Raw genomic sequence first — 22,968 nt, 5'->3', positions numbered from 1 at the left:
TCAGCTAATGAATAAAAACTAGCTAGCAGACTACACAAACCCTTAGTTACAGTTCAGAAGGATTGGAGGGGAAAGTATTCCACAATATATAGATAAAATCTATGTAGCTGTAGTAACCAGCAATTTTTTGAAAGCACCTCATGGGTTTTAATCATTTAGCTGAATATGAGTAGAGGAAAAAGCACACAGGCAAAAACTTCAACCTGATGTTACATGAAAGAGATCTAATTCATAGATGGTCCTGAAGTGCTTCTTCCTTCCTGAGAACTATCTCAAATTGAGTTGAAATATCAAAAGAGAGACATTTAGGTGAAAAAACAAACAAACAAACAAACAAACAAAAAACACCAAAAAAAAACAAACCAGAACTTATGCTTTCAGGTTTATTAGACCTTATATTGCTGCTGAGTTTTTAGGTATGGCAGATACAGTGTGTTCTGAATTCCTCATGCAAAGGTAGAAGGTTTAAAAATAGTACAGATACTATGCATCTGAGGAGTCTGTTTAGTACACAAATTTACATCTTTTCTAACCATATGTTGCAGATTCAACATGTGCCTCAACAGAATTCCGTTGTGCGGATGGGGTTTGCATTGGAAAATCAGCACAGTGCAACCAGATCATTGACTGTGCAGATGCTTCAGATGAAAAGAACTGTAGTAAGTTTGTTTTTGAGCTCCTTCAGAGCATCTGGTACATGGTTATTCCTTGTTATAGAGCAGTTAATTCAGTCATTACTAGTTGGGTACCAGCAGCATCATGCTTTGCACAAACTCAAGTTAAACCTGAAAACCAAACTATGCTGCTCTCAATCTGTATTACGTGTGATAAAGTAATTTACTTCTCTTTACAGGTAATACAAGCTGTGCTTACTTCTATAAACTTGGAATAAAATCTTCAGGATTTATTAGCTGTAATTCAACATCACTTTGTATACTGCCAGAATGGATATGTGATGGATCTAATGACTGTGGAGATTATACAGATGAACTAAAATGCCCAGGTAATTGTGAAAAAAAATAAGAAAAAAAAAATTTACTTTTTTTTTAATATATTGCTATATTTCTGGTCTAGCTTTCTATTTCATCCAGGTTAGGGCTGTCATTAACCATTTTTATTTAAATAAAACATTAATCATTACAATATCAAGCTCATCAAGCATCAGCACAATCACTCAGGAACTTTTATTAGCTACTGCTTTGGTAGCTTTCTTGCTTATTTTTTTACTTTCTCTTTTAATTTGTTGAGGTACTTAGGATAGGCTGCCAGGGTAGAATCCAGAGGTATTGCTTTTGTGCTAGTTCTGGTCTTCAGCCAGTACAAAGCAACTGTGGTACACTTGAGTCCCCATCCCAGCACTAAGGTGATTTATTTTGTATTTCATATTAAGCAGTGAAGGATGGCATAGGATTGCTCCTTCATTATCCAGAACCTCTCATTTGAGAATGTTAAGTGCAATATGTAAACATAACTGTAAGTAAATAAACAAGAAATTGTATTTAGAGAGAGAATAATTTAATGAACACAGGTTTCTTGATATATGTTTGTAGGATTAGGCCCATCCTAGTAAATTCTCATCAAACTGAAGACAGTGCACTAATGAAACTCCGGGGACATCAAGCCTGTACCTCCTCTACTGCACCTTGAACTTTTAAAGAAAAATTTATAAAATAAATCAGTATTATTTTTTGTTCATAATATTCCTGTTACTATCATATTCCAGAACCTCATTCGTTAATTTCTAGTCTACACATCTCCTGGATTATATCTGTTCTTAGGCTGAGGAAGACCTTGTAGTCCTTCAGTAGTCATATCCATAATTTTTACTTGCAGTGGCAAATAAGCCAAGGTATTTTAGAATTCCTGCTTTCAATATAGGTCTATCATTCTGCATCATCTTAATCATGTCAGTGTGCATCTCTCTTGAATATCCAGATGAGTACCCAGTATAGCAGACAGATGAAGTCTTTTTTTTTTTGCTTTCTGTCTGTGAAAACACATTTTAATTCTTTATGGTTTTTTTTCGTAATTATCATAGAATAGTTAGGGTTGGAAAGGACCTTAAGATCATCTAGTTCCAACCCCCCTGCCATGGGCAGGGACACCTAACACTAAATTGACTCATGCTAGTTTCTAAGTGTCCTCCTGTGACGAGTACCTCTCTTTTTTCTAAGGATTCGTATTTGTAAAAATAAATATTTACTAATTAATAAATGTTACTAGTTTGTAAAATAAAACTTTCCTTTTTATGTTCTTGAATTCTTCATCCAATTTTTGCCAAGTAACTAATGCCATCTGATTGCAACCCCAGCCATTCTGTGATTCCATGATTATTCCCATTTAGTATCCTGGTTTTATTGTGTGATAATCCCATTGTGTCACCAGGACATTCTATTACTATTCTCATATATTTTGTGGCAACTTTATCACACACAGTATCACAGTATGCTAGAGATTGGAAGGGACCTCGAAAGATCATCTAGACCAATCCCCCTGCCGGAGCAGGAACACCTAGATAATGTTACACAGGAATGTGTCCAGGCGGGCTTTGAATGTCTCCAGGGAAGGAGACTCCACAACCTCCCTGGGCAGCCTGGTCCAGTGTTCTGTCACCCTCACTGAGAAGAAGTTTCTTCTCAAGTTTAAGTGGAACCTCTTGTGTTCCAGTTTCTACCCATTACCCTTTGTCCTATCATTGTTTGCCACTGAGCAGAGCCTGGCTCCATCCTCGTGACACTCCCCCTTTATATATTTATAGACACTTATAAGGTCACCCCTCAGTCTCCTCTTCTCCAAACTATAGAGACCCAGCTCCCTCAGTCTTTCCTCATAAGGGAGATGCTCCACTCCCCTAATCATCTTTGTTGCCCTTCGCTGGACTCTCTCCAGGAGCTCCCTGTCCTTCTTGAACTGAGGGGCCCAGAACTGGACACAATATTCCAGATGGGGTCTCACCAGGGCAGAGTAGAGGGGAAGGAGGACCTCTCTCGACCTACTAACCACCCCCCTTCTAATACACCCCAGGATGCCATTGGCCTTCTTAGCCACAAGGGCACAGTGTTGGCTCATGGTCATCCTGTCGTCCACTAGGACCCCCAGGTCCCTCTCCCCTACACTGCTCTCTAACAGGTCGTTTCCCAACCTATACTGGAACCTGGGGTTGTTCCTGCCCAGATGCAGGACTCTACACTTTCCATTGTTATATTTCATCAAGTTATTCCCTGACCAACTCTCCAGCCTGTCCAGGTCTCTCTGGATGGCAGCACACCCTTCTGGCGTGTCAGCCACTCCTCCCAGCTTAGTGTCATCAGCAAACTTGCTGATAGTACACTCAATTCCCTCATCTAAATCGTTGATGAATATATTAAATAATACCGGTCCCAGTACTGACCCTTGAGGCACTCCACTAGTTACAGGCCTCCAACTAGACTCAGCCCCATAGACTACAACTCTCTGGCTTCTTTCCTTCAGCCAGTTCGCAGTCCACCTCACTACCTGATCATCCAGTCCACACTTCCTCAATTTAGCTGTGAGGATGCTGTGGGAGACTGTGTCAAATGCTTTGCTGAAGTCAAGGTAGACCACATCCACCGCTCTGCCATCATCCATCCACCGTGTTATTTCCTCATAAAAAGCTAAGAGATTGGTCAAACATGATTTCCCCCTGGTGAAGCCATGTTGACTGCCCCTCATAACCCTCTTATCCTTGATATGCCTTAAGATGGCACCAAGGATAAGGTGTTCCATCACTTTCCCAGGGATGGAGGTGAGGCTGACCGGTCTATAGTTACCCGGGTCCTCCTTCTTGCCCTTTTTGAAGACTGGAGTGACATTTGCTTTCCTCCAGTCCTCAGGCACCTCTCCCGTTTCCCAAGACTTGGTAAAGATGATGGAGAGTGGTCTAGCAATGACTTCCGCCAGTTCCCTCAGCACCCGCGGGTGCATCCCATCTGGACTCATGGATTTATGGATGTCCAGATTGCTCAACTGATCTGTAACCCATTCCTCATCGACTAAGGCAAACCGTTCCGTTGACCTGACTTCATCTAAGGTCTCAGGGGTACAGGGCTCTTCAGGACTGCCTGCAGCAGAGTAGACAGAGACAAAGAAGGCATTCAGTAACTCTGCCATCTCTTTATCTTCTGTCACCAGGGCACCCATCCCATTCATCAGTGGGCCTACATTGCCTCTGGTGTTAGTTTTGTCTGCCATGTATTTGAAAAAGCTGTTTCTGCTGTCCTTGACCCTTCTCGCCAGGTTTAATTCTAAGGAGGCCTTAGTCCTCCTAGCTGTCTTCCTACATCCTCTAGCAGCAGCCTTATATTCCTCCCAAGTGGCCAGCCCCTCCTTCCATGACCTGTAAACTCTCCTCTTCCACTTGAGCATACCCAGCAATTCCCTATTTATCCACGCAGGTCTCTTGGCCCTCTTCCTTGACTTCCTACGTGTCGGGATGCTCCGATCTTGAGCACGGAAAAAGCAGTCCTTGAATGTCAACCAACTATCTTGGGCCCCTTTACCTTCAAGCAGCCTTGCCCATGGGATTTCCCCTAGCAATTGCTTGAAAAGGCCAAAGTTTGCCCTGCTAAAGTCCAGGGTTGCAATTCTACTTGGTATTCTACTAGTCCTACCACACAAGATCCTGAACTCCACCATCTTGTGGTCGCTGCAACCAAGGCAGCCCTCAACCCTTACTGCTTCAACCAGATCCTCCTTGTTAGTGAGGATGAGATCCAGCAGCGCTCCTCTCCTGGTCGGCTCATCCACCATTTGCAGGAGGAAGTTATCATCCATACACTGAAGGAACCTCCTGGACTGCGGCTGGGTTGCCGAGTGGTCCTTCCAGCAAACATCAGGGAAGTTAAAATCCCCCACGACGACCACAGCCTGTGAATGTGAGGCCGCTCTCAGCTGCCTGTAGAAGGCCTCGTCAACTTCCTCACCCTGATCTGGTGGTCTGTAACAGACACCTACAACAGTATCCCCCCTGCCAGCCTGCCCCTTAATTCTCACCCACAGACTCTCAACTCGCTCATCATCTGTCCCTGGACAGAACTCGGTGCATTGTAGTTCCTCCCGCACATAAAGAGCAACCCCACCACCCTTCCTGGCTGGCCTGTCTTTTCTGAAAAGGACATAGCCCTCCATGACTATATTCCAGTCATGTGAGCTGTCCCACCACGTCTTTGTAATTGCCACCAGATCATAATCTCCTGACTTAACACAGGTTTCCAACTCCTCCTGCTTATTTCCCATGCTGCGCGCATTGGTGTACAGACATTCCAGGGAGTGAGCTGAGCACACCGATTTCACCCTAGGATTATAGGAGGCCTCCCAGTCTTCATTAATTCTGGAGCGCTGCCCCACTGGGGCAAGCCCAGCAACAACCCCATCCCCCTTCGAATCTAGTTTAAAGCTCTCCAAATGAGCCCTGCTAATTCGTGCCCCAGCATCCTTTTGCCTCTGTGAGACAAACCTTTCTCACTTGTCATTGTCCAGACTGGTGCCCTATAAAACCAGCTGTTATCAAAGAATCCAAAGCCCTGCCTGTAGCACCAGTCTCGAAGCCAATCGTTTATGAACTGAATCTTCCCATTCCTTCCCACATCATCAGTGGAAGATGGAAGGAGTGAGGAGAAGATCACTTGAGCCCCAGACTCTTTCACCATCCGCCCCAAGGCCCTGTAGTCTTTCTTCATCCCCCTCAGACTGCGGGAAGCAGCTTCCTCCCCACCTGTCTGGAAGACCAGCAGCGGGTAGTAGTCTGTCGGGTGCACCAGGTTGGGGAGCGCCCTGGTGATATCCCTGATCCGGGCTCCAGGCAGACTACACACTTCCCTATGATGAGGGTCAACTCTGCATATCGGGCCCTCTGTTCCTCTCAGAAGGGAATCCCCTACTACAATGACCCTTCTTTCTTTCTTAACAGAGGCAGTCTTGAGGTGCAAAGTCGACCGCCTTTTCCTATGTGGCCTTGTGGGCTGGCCTTGCCCCACATTCTCACCTACCTCTCCTTCAAGATCCAGGGCCTCGAACCTATTATGGAGGGACACCTGGGGAAGCAGGGCAGGAAGGGGGGAGGGTTTCCCACAACGTCGAACTGGAACTCTCTTCCAACCCTTGTCGTCTTTTTGGTCCCCTACCTCTGCGCAACAGCTGCAGGGCAGGGGCTGTCTCAGGCCATCCCCCTCTGTGTGAGAAGGCAGGGGGTCCTTCCCCTTTTGGGGGGTATCTCCCTGGAACCGTTCCGACTGGCACGCCAGGGAGTTACTCCACCAGTCGATCTCCCTTTCACACTCCCTGATAGTCCTCAGAGTCTCAACCTCCTCCTTAAGTCTTGCCACCAGGCTAAGCAGATCTTCTACCTGCTCACACCTCACGCAGGTGGAATGCCGTCCTCCCTCCCCCGGCAGCAGCAGGCTCTGGCACTCCCTACACCCAGAGACCTGAACAGCCACTGTTTGGGACGGGGTCTCTGTCTGAGTTGCTGTAGTTACCTTACTGCAAGCTCTCTTTCTGGAGGCAACCATATTGGTGCGCAGTCTGGGACACCAGCAACACGACCTGCTTGTTTCTCCCTGCGCCCGGTCGCTGCCCTCTCAAAGGCTTTTTCAAGGCAAGCAGCAGGGGAGTGGTCACCGTCACCGTGGGAACGCCCCCCGCCACGTCAGCCTCTCTCTCACAAGGGCTGCTGGGGCTTCGGGAGATGTCGGGAATGGCGATGTCTCTGCGCTATCCCCTCTGATTTTCCTAATCTCCGTTGACCCTCGCGGTCGCTGAAGGGTGCCTGCTGTGGCTCTAGCTAGGCTAGCTCCGATCACCAACTTTATTGGTGAAAATATTACCAAGATCCAGAAGGAACCTAGGACTTCAGCTCTAACGTCAATGAACCTAATATTGAGAACTTCCATCTGTCCTGTAGGGCAGATGCATATTAAATTATGATTCCCATTCTAATCTCCATATTCTCCAGATTATCTATTAATTCTTTTGAATTAGCTGTATATAATGTTTCATTGAGCTCAGAATATCTTAGATTTAGTGTATTCCCTTTGCGTATAGACCAAAAAAACCCCAAACCTATAGGGTTTCTTGAAGGCAGTGTGCTATAGCTTCAGTAAACTGATGTTGCATAAGTAAATTAATGTTGCATTTTATTCCATTGTTCGTTCTTTTGTATTACTTTATTCTGTCTTTCAAATGCGTGCCAAAATGTTCCATCGTTTTCATGTGTGACTAATTGCCTGGGTCATTCCTCCCTTTACTTTGAAGCAATACTGTTCCCATTCAACCTACATGTAATTTCCTTTGTCATTTCATTTAAAACCTACCAACTTTGGCACATTAAGTTTTGGAGTTGTGTTTCTATTGTGAATATAATTCCCATTAACAGTCTTTGTTCAGTGTCATTGTTCTTACAGAAAATTAAGGCAAAATACTTATTTAATGGTAGCTATACTTAGACGACCTCGAATATCTACCCAGTCATCATAGACATTTCACTTCTTTTTCTTTCTTTTCTATTCATAGATCTCTAAAAGCCATAAATATGATAACTTACTTTCTTTTTAAGAGAGAGAGAGAGGGAGAGAGGGGGGAAAAAACAGTGTCAATAGCCCTGTGCATTAAGGGAATAATAGAAACCTTGGCAGAGAGCTTCAATGATCTCCAATGCTACTTTATGGAGTATATTGTCTGGGTATTCCCAGGCAAATGCTTTGCTGAAGGTTTTGAAAATAACCTGTGTCACTCATTAGACTAATATTTGTGCTTCTGTTATGAAACTAATATATGATATATTTATTTTCCTCATGTCTGTTTTCTAAGGATTCATAGAAGTACAATCTTCAATGACTTTCATGCTTTACAAATTAAAATGGCAAGGAAGAACTTCTTTTAAATTTGTGATGAAGCCTAAATCTCTTTCTCCAACATCAGTGGTGTGGCTTCAGTTAGTATGTACATCAGATGTGTAGCTCATCACAGTGAATGTGACAAAAATACTACCACAATTAGTTTATCCTGTAGGTGATGGCAGAAAGACAATTTCTTAAGCTGGTGTACGCCAACAAACAGCGTTGTTCTACCTGAACTCAAAACCTGTAAACTGAATTACTTTTCTCTATAGGTCCTTTTAATTTAGTTTAAAGCTGTGCTCTGATTCTTATCTAAATAAATGAACTCTCATAGCTCCCTAAACTACTTAGCTATCACTATTTTCTAATTTTTATGAATACAAATAGTATAAATGGGTTTGGGTTTGGGTTTTTTTTTTCCATTTTTAGACACAAACACTTTGTTGTCCGTTAGTATTCAGCAATTTAGCAGAAATGTATTAGTCTCCTAATCATACTAGTAGAGACCATTTTACATTACATTCTTTATTTTATCACAGTTCAAAACAAACCCACATGTGCAGAAAATTATTTTGGTTGTCCTAGTGGAAGATGTATTCTGACCACCTGGCTTTGTGATGGGCAGAAAGACTGTGAGGATGGAGTAGATGAATTGCACTGTGGTGAGCATTTCATCTTATTTGTATTTCTATAATTAGTAATGCATTTTGAAAACAGAAAGAAGTGTGTGTTTATATCTCAGAGATTGAATATAGAGCTATATAAAACAGGCTTTAATGCTTTATTTTCAGATTCAACTCTCTAATGCTTCATGCTGCCAATATCTTAAACCCAATCTCATGCTAGAATAAAAGCTCTTTTTTTTTTCCTCCTAAAGATTTGTTTGTATGCAGACTTTTCTATTGTTTTCATATTTAACAATTTCACTAATTCTTTATAACTCCTCATTAGGACAGTTATGTAAATACAATCAGTTTATATCAGTATCTTGACCTCAACAGGAAGTAACCAGAATATACCTTTATGACATAAAAATAGATATTTCTTTGCATCAGGGACCATACAGGTATAGTTAAAATAACAAAAGTGATGTGAATAAAATACAGCATAAACTCTGTGAGCTATATTAAGGGTCAAGGGAATGTCAAGATTCTTGAACTCCGCCCAACTGAGGAGCAGTGCAGGTTGGTTTTGCGGTTTTGCTCATAGAGGATCTAGTCTTTTAAATTTGTATGGATTAACTGAATGGATTATCACTATAATTACATTTTATAAGAACAGCAAAAAGCAGTATCCCTATTTAAATAAAACCTGAAAATAAAATCCTAAACTTGTCTATTCCTTTTTTTTTTTCTTTTTTCATGCTTCACTGTTTAACATGACTGAAAGTTATACGGTACTCTCTTCATGACCCAGTTTTCTACTAACATGCTTACATGTTTAGTTTGCAGTTTGCATAGTGTATATGTATCTTAACTTCAAAATTAGCAACTGTGCACTATGAAAATCACAAGGTTTTCTGTTGACAACATTCATCAATTGTAACTTTGCATATTTCCAAGTTCTATTACACATATGTATTTCTATGCAACCTATTAGCCAATTTTTTGTGGGAGAAAGGGAAAGGGGTTTAGTCAATTACTTTTTGCCTACTTATGGCTCTTACCCATTTTGAGGTATTTGTTACAATACTCATAAATTCAGATTGCATTAACTAGAATTCTTTTTATTTTTAATATTTTAATTTGTTAATATCAGTTAAAAATAAATAAATTTTATTTTCAAAGAAAATCTTGGAGAAGTGGACAATTTGAAGTTTTCAGAAAAGGTCATAATAATAGCATTTATTTAGAAGAGTTGTGCAGGCTACTTTTGAAATGCAGAAGCATGCCATTATTTTCAATGTATACAAAAGTGTATGTTGAATGCAGTGTATGATGCGAATGTAACTCAGTGTTTATGTTTCCAGATTTAGTAATGTATGTATACTTATGTGTGATATTGTAAAACCCATTAGCCAGTTTTTATGGGAGAGATGAAAACACACAGTAATTTTTCTTGTGAGAGAAAATAACATATTTTAAAGATGGCATTAAATGCTGCAATACTTAGAAGAAGGCTGTGTTTGAAAATTTGGACCTACTACCAAAATAAAGCAGCCACAATAAGCCACTATAGTTACAGTATCCATGTGAAATACAGAAACCCAACTTCTGCTTTTAAAATATCCCCATCCCGTTAGTGAAATTTTTATAAAGAGGTGAATGTGTTTTGAGTGTTTTGATATTTACTTTTTTTTTTTTTTTTTTTACTTATTTATTATAATGTGAATGCAGACTCTTAGACAAACTGGTAAATCCTAAATAGGACTATACTGTGTTTGAGTGTTTTCATACACTAAAACTGGGAGGACAGATAGGAACAGTGTGGAGATACCTAAACTATGCTAGAAAATACAGGGAATGCAGTACTTTTGTGAAGCTAACAAATGTAGTGGCTGATGTTATTCCCAGATTCATCTTGTTCATGGAATCAGTTTGCTTGCTCTGCAAACAAATGCATCTCCAAGCAATGGACTTGTGATGGTGAGGATGACTGTGGAGATGGTTTAGATGAAAGTGATGCAATTTGTGGTAAGTAGAAGAATTTTAGTTCTGTATCGTCAGATCATGCTTTCTGAAAGACTCAGTGATCCAAGAAGGTTGTGGAAAGTACATCTCTGAAGAGCACATACTTTAAAGATACCTTTTTATGGGGTCTATATGATTTGTGTGTAGTCTGTCAGTGAAGGTAGGAATGGCACATCAGCATGGGCAAAAGAACCAAACTTTTGTTCAGTTCCCATCCTTGAGGTAAAACCCCTGTATCACTATTTAAGTTTTGCATTTCAGTGGTATGTGCTTGAAGACTCTAAAGCTACTTCTTTTCTCCAGTTTTCTCTTATTCCCTTTAAATTTTTGTACATACAGCCATAAGCATATTTTAGCATGATATTAATCTCAAATGCCCCAAACCTTGAAATTGCATAAGGGATTTAAGATTTTACTTTCATTCTGGGGCTCAGCTGACTGGAAAAGTGTTAATGAATTCTTTTCAAAAGAAAATCACATTGTGTCAAGTCATGCTGTCAATTTCATGATAGTTTCAATATTGTTTCCATCCTTATTTGTATTGTACTTTAGGATTTTCTTTGTAAAATGGCAACTTTTCACTATTAGATACTTTCTTTTCAAAACCCTTCTTACTTAAAGTCCATCCCACAAAAAGTATTTTTTTCCATATTTCATATGTGATACCACAATAAAAATATTGTTGATAACTTTACTAGAAGTGTTGAGTAGATAGGGAAGAAATCTCTTTAGCTTATGTTCAGAACTATGGTTTGTTAAAGTGGTTTCTTAATCAAACACAGATGTAGAAATGCCAGCAAATGAAAAGGATGATGGTGGAAATTACGCTGTTCTAATATTGCAAAGTATGAATTAATTACTAAGTTAACTTCAAGTTGACATCCATCTACAATACATTTATACATTTTTTTTCATGGTATTGAAGGCATCCTGATGACTGGGGTATTGGAGGCAGTGTCTGTTTGAAAAGGAAGATTTTTCTCTGCCTCTCTCCCCTAGGAAAATAAGAAGGTGGGAATTGAGAAGACAAGCACGTCATCAGTGACTGTTGTTCAGGTTGTTCTATAACAACCTGAAGGTGGTTATAGAAGGTTGTTCAGGTTGTTCTATAAGAACCTGAAGACCTAAGAAACATTAAGGCCCAAAGCTTAATAGGAAACTTAGAGCAAGAAATAGAAAAAGGGAGAGGAAAATCAAGACCACCAAATTGCGAAGTGTCAATGCAGAACAATAATCTATTTTTTCTAAGGTTGTTCAGAATTACTGCTTTTTGATATCTTGTCTTGCAATACATTGAAGATCTCTTATAAGAAGAAAGCCCACCAATGAAACTGTAGGCCATCTCTCAAAGAGGCCTACACCAGTTATGAGGAGGTGAGAGTTAAGGCTGTATCTCTCCCTAGGAACAGGGGCAGATCTGAATTTCAGAGTCTCAGAAGAAAAAAGAGATCAAGCTGACTTCAGATTTTTCAGTCCTAAAAAATCAGTATTTACTTAACGTAAACTTTAACTTCAGAAGCGTCAAAAAATGGCAAATGAGTATAAGCAAGCAAAAATTGTCTCTCTTGCATGAATAGCACAAAAAAAAAAGATTTTTAATTTGCTTTACTACTTAATTGATTTATAATTAAAATTGGTAAAATATACACTGTTTTCTATTCCGTGAAGTATATGTAACTTATCTAAGAGAATACATTAAATGACAGATTTCACAAAAGTTTACTTCAAACAGGGTAAAACCAATCCTAGGACATAATTTTCTTATCTGCAGAAAAGCCTATTAAAAAAAAAAAAAAAAGCCAAACAGTACATTGAGTTACTTGCATTAGAACTGTCAGATATTTCCTTACTCCAACTACTACTGTACTTGGTACCCATTGTTCTCTTCTACATGGGGCTGACTCATGTGGGTTTTGGATACCTCTCACCTCCTGGCATAAAGTACAGTGGTGCGAGGATTACTTGATTTAAAGGATTAGTTCCTTCCTTCAGTTGGTTCAAACATGCAGTCAAATGTAAATGCCAAAATTGGCTTGAAAAGTTATACAGCTGGATAGTTTCCATGAAGTATGGTAAATACATTTTCCTTGCAGAAATTTGAGAGACTGAATAAATGAAAAGAATAGAAGAACTAGCAGATTGCCAAAATTTTACTATAACATACATTCTCAGATAGTATGTTTATCATACTGTGCAGAACAAAAAATCAGTTTTATTTTAAAATAAAAAACCTTAGGCATTGCGCATTACCTTAAAAATAAAAGAAAAAAAAAATCAGAACCTGTTCAAGACTCACATGTAATGCTTTTTCAGGTTCAGTGACCTGTGCAGCAGATACGTTCAGTTGCTTGGGCTCGCATGCCTGTGTACCCCAACACTGGCTTTGTGACGGTGAAAGAGACTGTCCTAATGGAAGTGATGAGCTGTCAACAGCAGGCTGTGGTATGCATGTTAAAAAGTTACAGTATTTATTTTCTTAGTACTTTACAATAGTCAGATGCTGTTTGTGTTTGTGCCATCGTACTCTTCTACTGTCAAGACTGTTAGTAAAGACTGATGGACCACATGCGGGCATGCATACCGTGATTCTTCAATATTTTAATCAACCTAACTTCTTCCCATTTTACTAATAGATACTGAGGCACATCAGCTGAAGACCAGTATGTATGCCACAACACAGACACTATACAACATGGTTACTAATGAAAATTACCTCATTATTGACCATGCAGTTTTATTGCTTTTCCCAAAGAAAATTCTTCTGCATGTCAGGGGAGTTGTGCACCAAAAAAGGAGACACAGTTCTGTCTCCAATTTACTCTGGCTACTTGTTAGGAACTTGACATCTCTTGACCTATAAGCTATTAGTTCCAGTCTTCTGAGATATGTTCCTATTAAAAGTGTCTGGATTTTAGTAATAGTTTCATTAGGGAGTTTATTTTATTAATGTATATAAAAATGGTATAGGTTAAAAATACTGTAGTATGGTCTCACCACTGAATACATATTCTATCACCATTTCTAGGCTGACTTATATTTTGAGTATTTATGGATTTTAAAGAGCTTTTGTTCAGGAGCAGAGGAACATAGTAAGGACATCTGTAATTCCCAAGTTTTATTTTCTTTGGAGGCATACCTTAGGTTATTTATAGACAGCATAAACTTCTGACACCTCTGTCTTGCATTACATGCGATCTTACTTTTTAGCTATCTATGTGGAGATGAGTGGCTTTGTCTGCTATTCAATTCTATGGTGCTCTTTGCATGACTCAAAAGTTACATTTATTTCCATTGAATCCACTCAGACTAATTACTTCTCATTTCAGCTTTCTGTAAGAAAATGAGTGTATATCTTACTTTTCTCAATTTCATTTATCTTTATGTACTGTATTTTCCATAGCTCCTAATAACACTTGTGACGAGAATGCTTTCATGTGCCATAACAAAGTCTGCATTCCCAAACAGTTTGTATGTGACCATGATGATGACTGTGGAGATGGATCAGATGAATCTCTGGAATGTGGCAAGTATAAAAAAAGTAGAGTAACTTGACAAATCTCAGACTGTTAACTGTGAGACCTTCTGCTACTGAAAAAGAAGGCTCTTTGCTTTTTAAAGTTGTTTTAAAGTCAACTTTAAATTATGCGTTACTGAATACAACTTGGTATTAACACAAAGCTAGAGCTACAGTGACAAATTATTTGCTATAGTTGTGTCTTATAGTTGATTCTAATAATAAGCAGTGCCAAGCCAAGTGAACTGCTGTGGAAAAAGTACCCCGCAAACCTCGAAAAACCTCTGAAGCTGAGCCAGTTAAAACACTTCAGCCAGTAGTGGGCACGAAATCCACAAGAATAGAGAAAGCCTAATGTGAGCCTGGTTTGGAGCAATCCAAAGCACAGATACAGGCAGGGTGCAGAACTGATTGAGAGCAGGCCTGAGGAGAAGTACTTGGGGTTGCTGAAGAAGGTGTTGGTTGATGAGCAGCTCAACATGAGCCAGCAAGTGTGCACTTGCAGCCCAGGAAGCCAACCGTATGTTGGGCTTCCTCAAAAGGAGCATGTCCAACAGGTGATTCTCCCCCTCTACTCTGTTGTTGTGAGACCCCACAGAAATGTGTTCAGCTCTGAGGCCCCCAGCATAAGAAAGATGTGGGCCTTTTGGAGCAAGTCCAGGGGATGGCCACGAAGATGATGTCTTATGAGTACAGGCTGAGAGAGGATGGGTTGTTGAGCCTGGAGAAGAACAGAAGGCTTAGGGAGACCTTAGAGCAACCTTCCTCCTAAAGGGGTATACAAGAAATCTGGAGAGGGACTTTTTACAAGGGCATGCAGTGATAGGACAAGGGGGAATGGCTTTAAAATGAAAGAGGAGAGATTTAGATTACATACAAGGAAGAAATCCTTTACTGTGAGGATGGTGAGGCACTGGCATAAGTTACCCAGAGAAGAAGATGTGGCTGTCCCAGCTGCAGAGATGTTCAAGACCAGGTTGGATGAGACTTCGTAAAACCTGATCTTGTGGAAGGTGTCCCTTCCCAAGGCAAGGGGGTGGAACTAGCTGATCTTGAAGGTCCCGTGAAACCCAAACCATTCTGTGATTCTATGAAGTAAAATCCTGAAATACATCGTGTGGATAGTGGGTTCTCATTACTTGCTGTTTCAGTCTGCTGGTTCTCTCTTACTGTGCCACACCACTTGCCAGCATGGACTTCTGGATCCTTGAAGAAAGAAAGGCACAAACACACCTCTCCTAGCAAACTCCATTTGTTTTTTACTTCTGTAAACTACCTGCTGTTCTGAAAGGAGAACTTTGCAACAACAGGCTATTGTAGGGAAAACCTGCTTTGTTCATGTAGTTTAAACCAAATCAGGATCAAAGGAGGTTGTTGATTTGTTGATGCAAGATAACGACTTGGAAATCAGTGAACTGTACATTCAGTAGCAGTAGCAGCAACAGAGAAAGTAAATCATGCCTGCAAAATGTTGATATATCTTATGGGTTTCTAAACAATCTCCAGTTTATAATTAATCCCTGGAAGTTCTCAGCACCCAGACACACACAGAGCACAATTAAGTGCACCTGCTGTGCCAGCCCAGGACACAGGATTCCTAGCACGTGTGCCCACTAATCCTCAGAAGGCTGTAGCTCTCCATGAGCTTATATAGGCAACTCCACTTGAGGTACCCATCCTGACAGGTTCAAGGCACATGCTGTTATACTTTGCTATCTTAACAGATGTGGTTCGCCCTTTTGCCAAAAGTATGATCTGAGTGTGGCTCCACAGAATAATGAAACTAAACTATTTCCTCCATTAGTGATAGTTTATACGAGCCAGAACCCTTTACATAAAGTGACTCCTTATGGATTTGTTCATCTGTTTAGTACAACATGATTGAGTTGAATGGTGAGGGGAGTAAGAGAACCTTTCTGATGAGATTTTGGAAGCATGCTGTAATTCTTAAATAAGTATTTAAATGAAACAGTCACAAACTTTTTATAGGTGGGGATTTGGGTGTTTTGTTTTGGTTTTTTTTTTTGTAATTTCTTGATGGTATATTTCATTTGTTTACTGCAGCATCATATACATTCATGGTGCCTTAAAATACTGACAAATAAATAATGATAGTTTGACATACTTCTGAAAAGAGACAAAAGGGGGAAACAGCAACAGAAGCAGAGGATGTACAAATCTGGTCTAATTGTGGTATAGACCTGCCTTCAGGCACTGTCTCTATTTAATTTCCACTGAGCAAACTGAAATCTACAGCAACATTTGTTACGTGTTGCATGGCTCCAATGCAATGTTCTTTTAGCTAGTAATCAAATACACATCTTAGTGTGTGACTAGTATGGTAAACTCGTTATACATTCTTTTATGGGAAAGGGAACTGGTTGTAAAGAGTAGGAATCAAATTCCAAAATATATTTTTCAAGGTGTCAGGATGTGAAAACAAACAAATATAAAATCACCAAGATTTAAACTTGTGATTTCTGATTTGACTGCAGACTGTGCAAACTGATCATAGCTCTGTGAGATTCTAGAGCTAGACCTTTGCATCTTGATATGCAAAAAAAGAAAAGAGATACCCTTCAGCAGCCAGTTTACTGTATGGGATGATATTTGGTTTGAAATACATTCCTAAAAGCTGAATTAAGGGAATCAATTTTCAAATCTAGTTTGTTTGTTTGTTTCACTTTATATCATTAAAGGTATATTATCGTTATATTATTCAGATATAATATAAAACTGGGACTGGTGATTATAGTAACAACTTTTTACTTTTTACAGAATTTGTAGCTAAACAGATTTTTAAAGTTCACAATCATTTTAATCCTTCAAAATTTCTTTGATACAAGTTTTGATTCTATTGTATAATCCTATCTTTTAAGTGAAATCTTCATAATTACATGTAAACAAACAAACAAACAAAACAAAAAAGCAATTATTCAAGCTGGGGTGAACATGGGAACAAAATACATTATCCATAAATTGCATCCCCCATTGCTGCTGTCAGAGACAGAATACTGAGCTACAAGAGATGCTCTCTTGAGTTTTAAACTAAATCAAGGTTTCCTTTCAAGAATCATCTAAAGGACTACAGATTTTTTTTTGAGGCAGGATTTATATATGTAGAGTACAGGGAAAGCTATACTTTCCCAAACAGGAACATAGTTTTTTTTAGTAGTTGGTCTAGTGTAATGAATTTTACAAGTAAATATTTTACAAATAGAAGGTGATTTTCCCACTGGGAATTTTTCAACTTTCATGTTTCAAAACTAAATACCCCCCCCCCCCAAAAAAAAAAAAAAAAAGTTGTGCTATCTTTTTTAAATTTTTCCATTGCTTTGCTTTTTAACTTTAGGCTAAACAGTTGTGTTCTAAGAAGCAAATGCCTGTCTGTGATTTCTGTTCTTCGTTATATATTATGATTTTCTGTTAAAAATCCACTTTAATTTTTGAAATGTATGCATTTTATATGTACCGATTTTGTGACCATCTTGGAAAATGCATGTATAGCATGATTAAAATTACTAAAGTTCTGCATGTTTTGAAGGGAAAGCATTTAGTAAAGAATACTGGCAAATGTTTGCTGTAGTAATTTCTAGCATATCCTAATAATAGCAGAAAGTTAAATTACACCTAAAAGAAAATGTATTTATGATTGAGAGCATCATGAACACATTTTACATATGTGGGTATTGCTTCATGACTATGTTGTGCTGCATAAGAGACACTTGATTTCTCTCGCTGATAGACACATATAAGCATATGTGTATCTCTTTATGGAACAAAAGATACTTTTACTTATATTGCCTATTATGTGCAAAACTTCATGCTAAAAGTATGAAGCAAAGCATGAAGTCACGGGTTGCTGTATTTCTAGGGTATCGTCACTGTCGTCCTGGAGAGTTCACCTGTGCTGATGGAAGATGCCTCTTGAATTCTCAGTGGCAGTGTGACGGTGATTTCGACTGTCCAGACCATTCTGATGAAGGACCTATAAACATGAAATGCAAAAGTTCAGGTTTGTTTTTAATTTTTTGAATAATTTTTTTAAAAACTGTGGTTTAGAACTGTAGATAAGCATATGTAAAAACTTGCATCTTAACTCTCCAGTGCTTTCATGGTGTTATTCCTTATGTCTTGCAAGAAGAGTGTGTTGTTAGTCCTAAGCATACAAAACCTCAGTTCCCAAAGGTCAAGCCACCATTTCCTGTAGCGTAAGATGATTGCTGTTTCCTTAACGCATTAATTTTGTTAGAAGTAAAATACGATGATATTAGTGTAATAATTGCCAGAGTTTCTAGCTTGCCCTGGGAATGTTTTCTATATTTAATATATTCATCACACAAAAGGAGATCATACAAAAGGGGGCATAAAGTTGTTCTTCCTATAAATGATAAACACTGATTTATTTGTATAAGTGAATTACTGGCCAAACATGATTGGTTTTATTGGTATTTTCTAATGACGTGAATAAGTTTGCTGCAGTCTGACTGGTTTTTGAGAGGTAAATGAATCCTGGTCTGCATATAATAACTCAATTCTGTAGCTTTTGAAAGACGTTTTCTTATGACAAGAAAGATAAAGGACAGTAGCCCAGTCCTTTATACTAATTTTGATGGAAAACATTCATTTGCTTTGAGGAAAACCAACATGCCTGCCTTATATTTAAGGATTCTAATTCTAATTTGAAGACCCTGAAAGTAGCTGAAATGACATATTCGAGTTTTGCCAAACAGGGGAAGAAGCATGTATGCACAGTTCTCAGACATGTTAACTGAACCCCTCAGCATCCACAGGGGACAGAAGCCATGCTTTTTAAGTTTTGTAAACTGTCGAATTATATTTTGTGCAGAGATAAGGTAGAGGATTCTCAATTATACGAAAACAAATGTGCAGGAGGGTGTAATAATTTGGACGTATTCACACATTCTCTAGGAGAGTGATAACCTTTAAAGATACTGCAAAGTAAAACGGTATTATAATAATATCAATAAGAAATTTATACAGTTGTTTCATCTTTCATGCATACATTGCAGCTGTTCCAGGAGAAAATTTATTTCAAATAGTAATAGACCACACCAAGTTGTGTTTTCTTTTTTGTTTTCCAGAGCAGTCATGTAACAGTTCTTTTTTCATGTGCAAAAATGGTAAATGTATTCCTCAAAGTGATGTTTGTGATAACAAAGAAGATTGTAGTGATGGATCTGATGAGAAAAGCTGCCACATTAATGAATGCCTCAGTAAGAAAGTTAGCGGCTGTTCTCAAGATTGTCAGGATCTTCCTGTTGGATACAAGGTGAATAATTAAAAAATGTGGTGTAATATAATGCAAATTCTTAATTCTTAATTACTGAGTCTGCCTGTAAACAGTGTAAACAGCAAAGTAATTAAGATGACACTTGAAAAACTGAGACTAGATGAAAAAGTTTATGATTGTAGCATATTCAGAAGAAAGTATGCAAGGTAACAAATAGAATCGTTAATTAAAATTGTATGTATTTGGTTTTCTTTCCCAGTGCAAATGCTGGCCCGGATTTCTGCTGAAGGATGATGGCAAAACATGTGTAGATATTGATGAATGTTTGTCTGGATTTCCCTGCAGCCAGCAATGCATCAATACATATGGAACCTACAAATGCTTGTGTGCATATGGGTATGAAATACAACCTGATAACCTAAATGGCTGCAAGTCCCTTTCAGGTATTTGTGAAATACTATAGCCCCATGGTCTCTGTAACCCTTTTATGCAGGATAAACAGCTACTTTGAAGTGCACTACTTCAGTAAACAATAAGAATGTGATTCAATGTCTGAATGTAGTAATAAGTTCTATTTTTAGTACGTATTCTGCTCAAATCACTGGTAGTGGATAGTTAGAGTGTATTATGAAAGTCTAAGTAACTTTATTAGGAAAAAGTATTAGGAAAGTTAAAATACATCACTTAATGGGTCACATGATAATAGTATGTTTATGATAAGTGTTTAAAATGCTCGTGCTGTTTTATTTCATCAACTTTAAAAATTAGACTGTACTTTCAGACTTCCTGGTATGAAAAGGAGAAATAGGAAAATTTAATAGAAATTGCAAAATCTGTTATTCCTATAACATATTAAATCCTCTAGACTTACATATAATACACGGTGAAGTTCAAGATACATAAGAATGTTGTTTACTTCTTCACCCCTCTGTCTATACCACTGATGTTATTTTTATGTGCTTCAGTGAGTGAGATTTGCTAGATCAGTGAAAGGAAGAGCAAAATGTCAACAGGAAAGTAACAAAACCCCCATATCTGTGTTCTGCTGGATTTCCTTCATACTGCAGGCAATCTTTGGCTTGAGAAGACTCCTACTTATTCTATCCTTACACAAAGTTGTTTGGTGGGGTTTTTTTTTAAATATAAAACCCCCTTATATTTTCTTTCTACATGACAAAACTGGAATCTCTGCCCACCTTACACTTCTGTCTCAGGTGCTTCCCCAAGTAACCAGAGGAAACACAAGAGAGGGCAGAAATGTAGTATCTGGTTTTTGCTTTGCTCCCGTGTCACACCTTGTAAGCCACTTGTATGTTTAGAAGCCATAGATCACTCACACGTGAAGGGGAGCTGGAACAGAGTTTATTGGAGTTGTAATATAGTAGATTTCAGAAATGACCATGACAAAGTAGTCCATGCTGTGGTTACACTGCAAGGAGGTGGCAACATATTGGTCTTTGGCCTAATGCCAATTTCTGGCATAAATTGGTTTGAGCTTCTAACAACACAGCAGAGTGTTACAGCCATCCTCTGCAAAGCACTAAGTCAGTGCTGAGGATGATGTCTCGCATCTTCTAAGAACTGGTTGTCTTAAGAGTTGAACATAAAATGCAAGCAAGGTGGTACAATGTATTCAGTATAAGAGCAGAGTAGGCTGGACAACATATTACATTCATGCATGTATTAGCAGTAGGTACAAACCTTTAACACATTTTTAATTATTATTGGTATTTTTTTAATTAATTTTAGCTGAGGTCTCTGTTAATAGAGCTCAAATAAAGATTTTTTATTCTTTTTACTATTACATGTATCAGTGTCAGAGCTGTTTCAAAGTAAGTGATGGCATGAATAAGAATCCACAGAAATATCTTTTTAAGCTAGAAAGCCAGGGGTAAAAAAAGCTGAATCTGGCTTCAGTTCAGAATTAGAGAATCAAGGTTTGTCCAAACAGTTGTTTCTTTATGTCTATACTGTTCAGGGTATTGAAATCTTAAAAAAAAAAAAAAAAAAGAATGGTCAAAACATGCTTGGTTTCCAGCCGTAACAAATAGCCTTAGTGAAAATTTGAAAGTAAATGTTGAAATTAAAACAAGTGGTATGAAATATATTTCAAATTCAATCTCTGACATCAAGTTAGGATAAAATACAGTATGGTTCCCATCTTACAAAGGCAAAAAAAAACCCAAACAACTTACATTGAAAGATATACTAATTGATTGCTTTGTTCATTTTTATACTGCATCATTGATCTTTCTTGGAACATTTGAATGTTTTAAATATTCTTTTCATCCATAACATTGATCAGAGCATGTAACATTTATTTTTCAAACCATCCATATTTCAGCATTGTATTCCTGATTTTCCATAAATTAACGTAAAAGCTAGTCTAATGTATTCTTTCTCCTGGGGTTTAGATGAGGAACCTTTCTTAATTCTGGCTGATCATCATGAAATCAGAAAAATTAGCACTGATGGATCCAACTACACTTTGTTGAAACAGGTATAATCATAGTACCATGCTCTAAGTTTAACTCAATACTTTTATTCTTTTCTAAAGTGTGCAACTGACAGAAACATCATCCTATAATTGGCACTGTATGCATCATAGAACAACTGCAGTATCTTCAGAGTTTTTGTAATATTTTATCTGAATTTCATGTGGTGAAAGCTCAGGCAGTTGTTTAATCAGTCATTCTGATGTACTAAAAAACTTACGTTATTTGTGATCCTCTTCTGTCACAATACGTTTTGTGCAATTTGTATATTTCACTTAAAAAAAAAGAAAAAAAGCCAGAGAACCTCCTATTTGGCCTTGTATTATTTGGGCTACTTACTGTCATAATCCAAATCTTTTTTTTATTATTTAGATAGACAATAACAAGATTTACAGTATTGCAATACTTGAATTTGTATCTTTGGCTAAATATTTGGGGCTTTTTTCAGTCATTAAATTATTATGACAGGAAAAACAATGTGAAAAAAAAACTACAAAAATTACAAGGTCATCCAGTAAATACAGAGCTGTCATTTTAGCAGTTTCTCCTCTGCTTCTATGCTTCACCTAAGTGTAGTTACTTACCATAGATAAAAGTTCCAAAATATGTTTAATAAAAGCATCTATTTCCATAAGTACTAATTAATCAATTGTAGAAATACTAGAAAAAACAGTTATTGCCAGTGAATATCGTTAGGCTTTTTGTGACTTTTGTGAGAGTAAGTTGCACATCTTAATGTCACAATAGAGGCACTTAGGTCTCCACAACAGTAATTACAAAATTAACCATCTTACATTGAACATTGACTTTATTTAAGCATAACAAGCATTATGGTAAAGTCTGTTTGTTCTTCTGAAATCCTTCTGACTGCCTCTCATTTTTACATCTCACTGCCTCTCCTCTTTTGCTGGTGTATCTATTGATAGAAGCCTGTGAAAAGAGGGGAGCAAAAATAATTTTTCTTTATGGTTGGTGCTGACAGATTGACTCAGAGCTTTATTAGTCTTGAATTTAATGGACTCCTCTTCAGCATGTTAGAGGCCATGTAGCTCCAGCCATGGAAGAGAATCTGTGTTTTCCATATCATATTTATTCATGAGTCTAATAAATACCTCTGCTATTGAACCTACTGGCCTTCGATCCTACAAATATGGCATTTTTGAAAGCATCCAGATTTGAAAGCAAAAGAGGGAGCTATATCAGCAGAACAGGTGGGCTG

At 38.3% G+C, this 22,968-nt stretch overlaps 1 protein-coding gene across 1 annotated transcript in view; it reads left to right on the top strand.

Moving 5' to 3' along the window:
• The window catches only part of LRP1B (LDL receptor related protein 1B), a 794,792-nt gene that overhangs the window by 653,161 nt on the left and 118,663 nt on the right, over nt 1-22,968 (top strand). Inside the window, exons 47-56 of the mRNA XM_061444942.1 lie at nt 546-659; nt 854-1,003; nt 8,396-8,518; nt 10,370-10,489; nt 12,800-12,928; nt 13,887-14,009; nt 17,875-18,015; nt 19,106-19,293; nt 19,514-19,697; nt 21,669-21,754. Of these exons, the coding sequence (XP_061300926.1) occupies nt 546-659; nt 854-1,003; nt 8,396-8,518; nt 10,370-10,489; nt 12,800-12,928; nt 13,887-14,009; nt 17,875-18,015; nt 19,106-19,293; nt 19,514-19,697; nt 21,669-21,754 (1,358 nt within the window). The remainder of the gene's footprint in view (nt 1-545; nt 660-853; nt 1,004-8,395; nt 8,519-10,369; nt 10,490-12,799; nt 12,929-13,886; nt 14,010-17,874; nt 18,016-19,105; nt 19,294-19,513; nt 19,698-21,668; nt 21,755-22,968) is intronic.

The sequence above is a fragment of the Pezoporus flaviventris genome, unplaced genomic scaffold, assembly GCF_033815535.1.
Source record: "Pezoporus flaviventris isolate CSIRO_AGI_PZ_B2104156 unplaced genomic scaffold, CSIRO_AGI_Pfla_v1 ptg000001l, whole genome shotgun sequence".
Taxonomy (NCBI): Eukaryota; Metazoa; Chordata; class Aves; order Psittaciformes; family Psittacidae; genus Pezoporus; species Pezoporus flaviventris.
The sequence above is the reverse complement of the archived record's forward strand: the minus strand, read 5'-3'. Positions and strand labels throughout refer to the sequence as shown.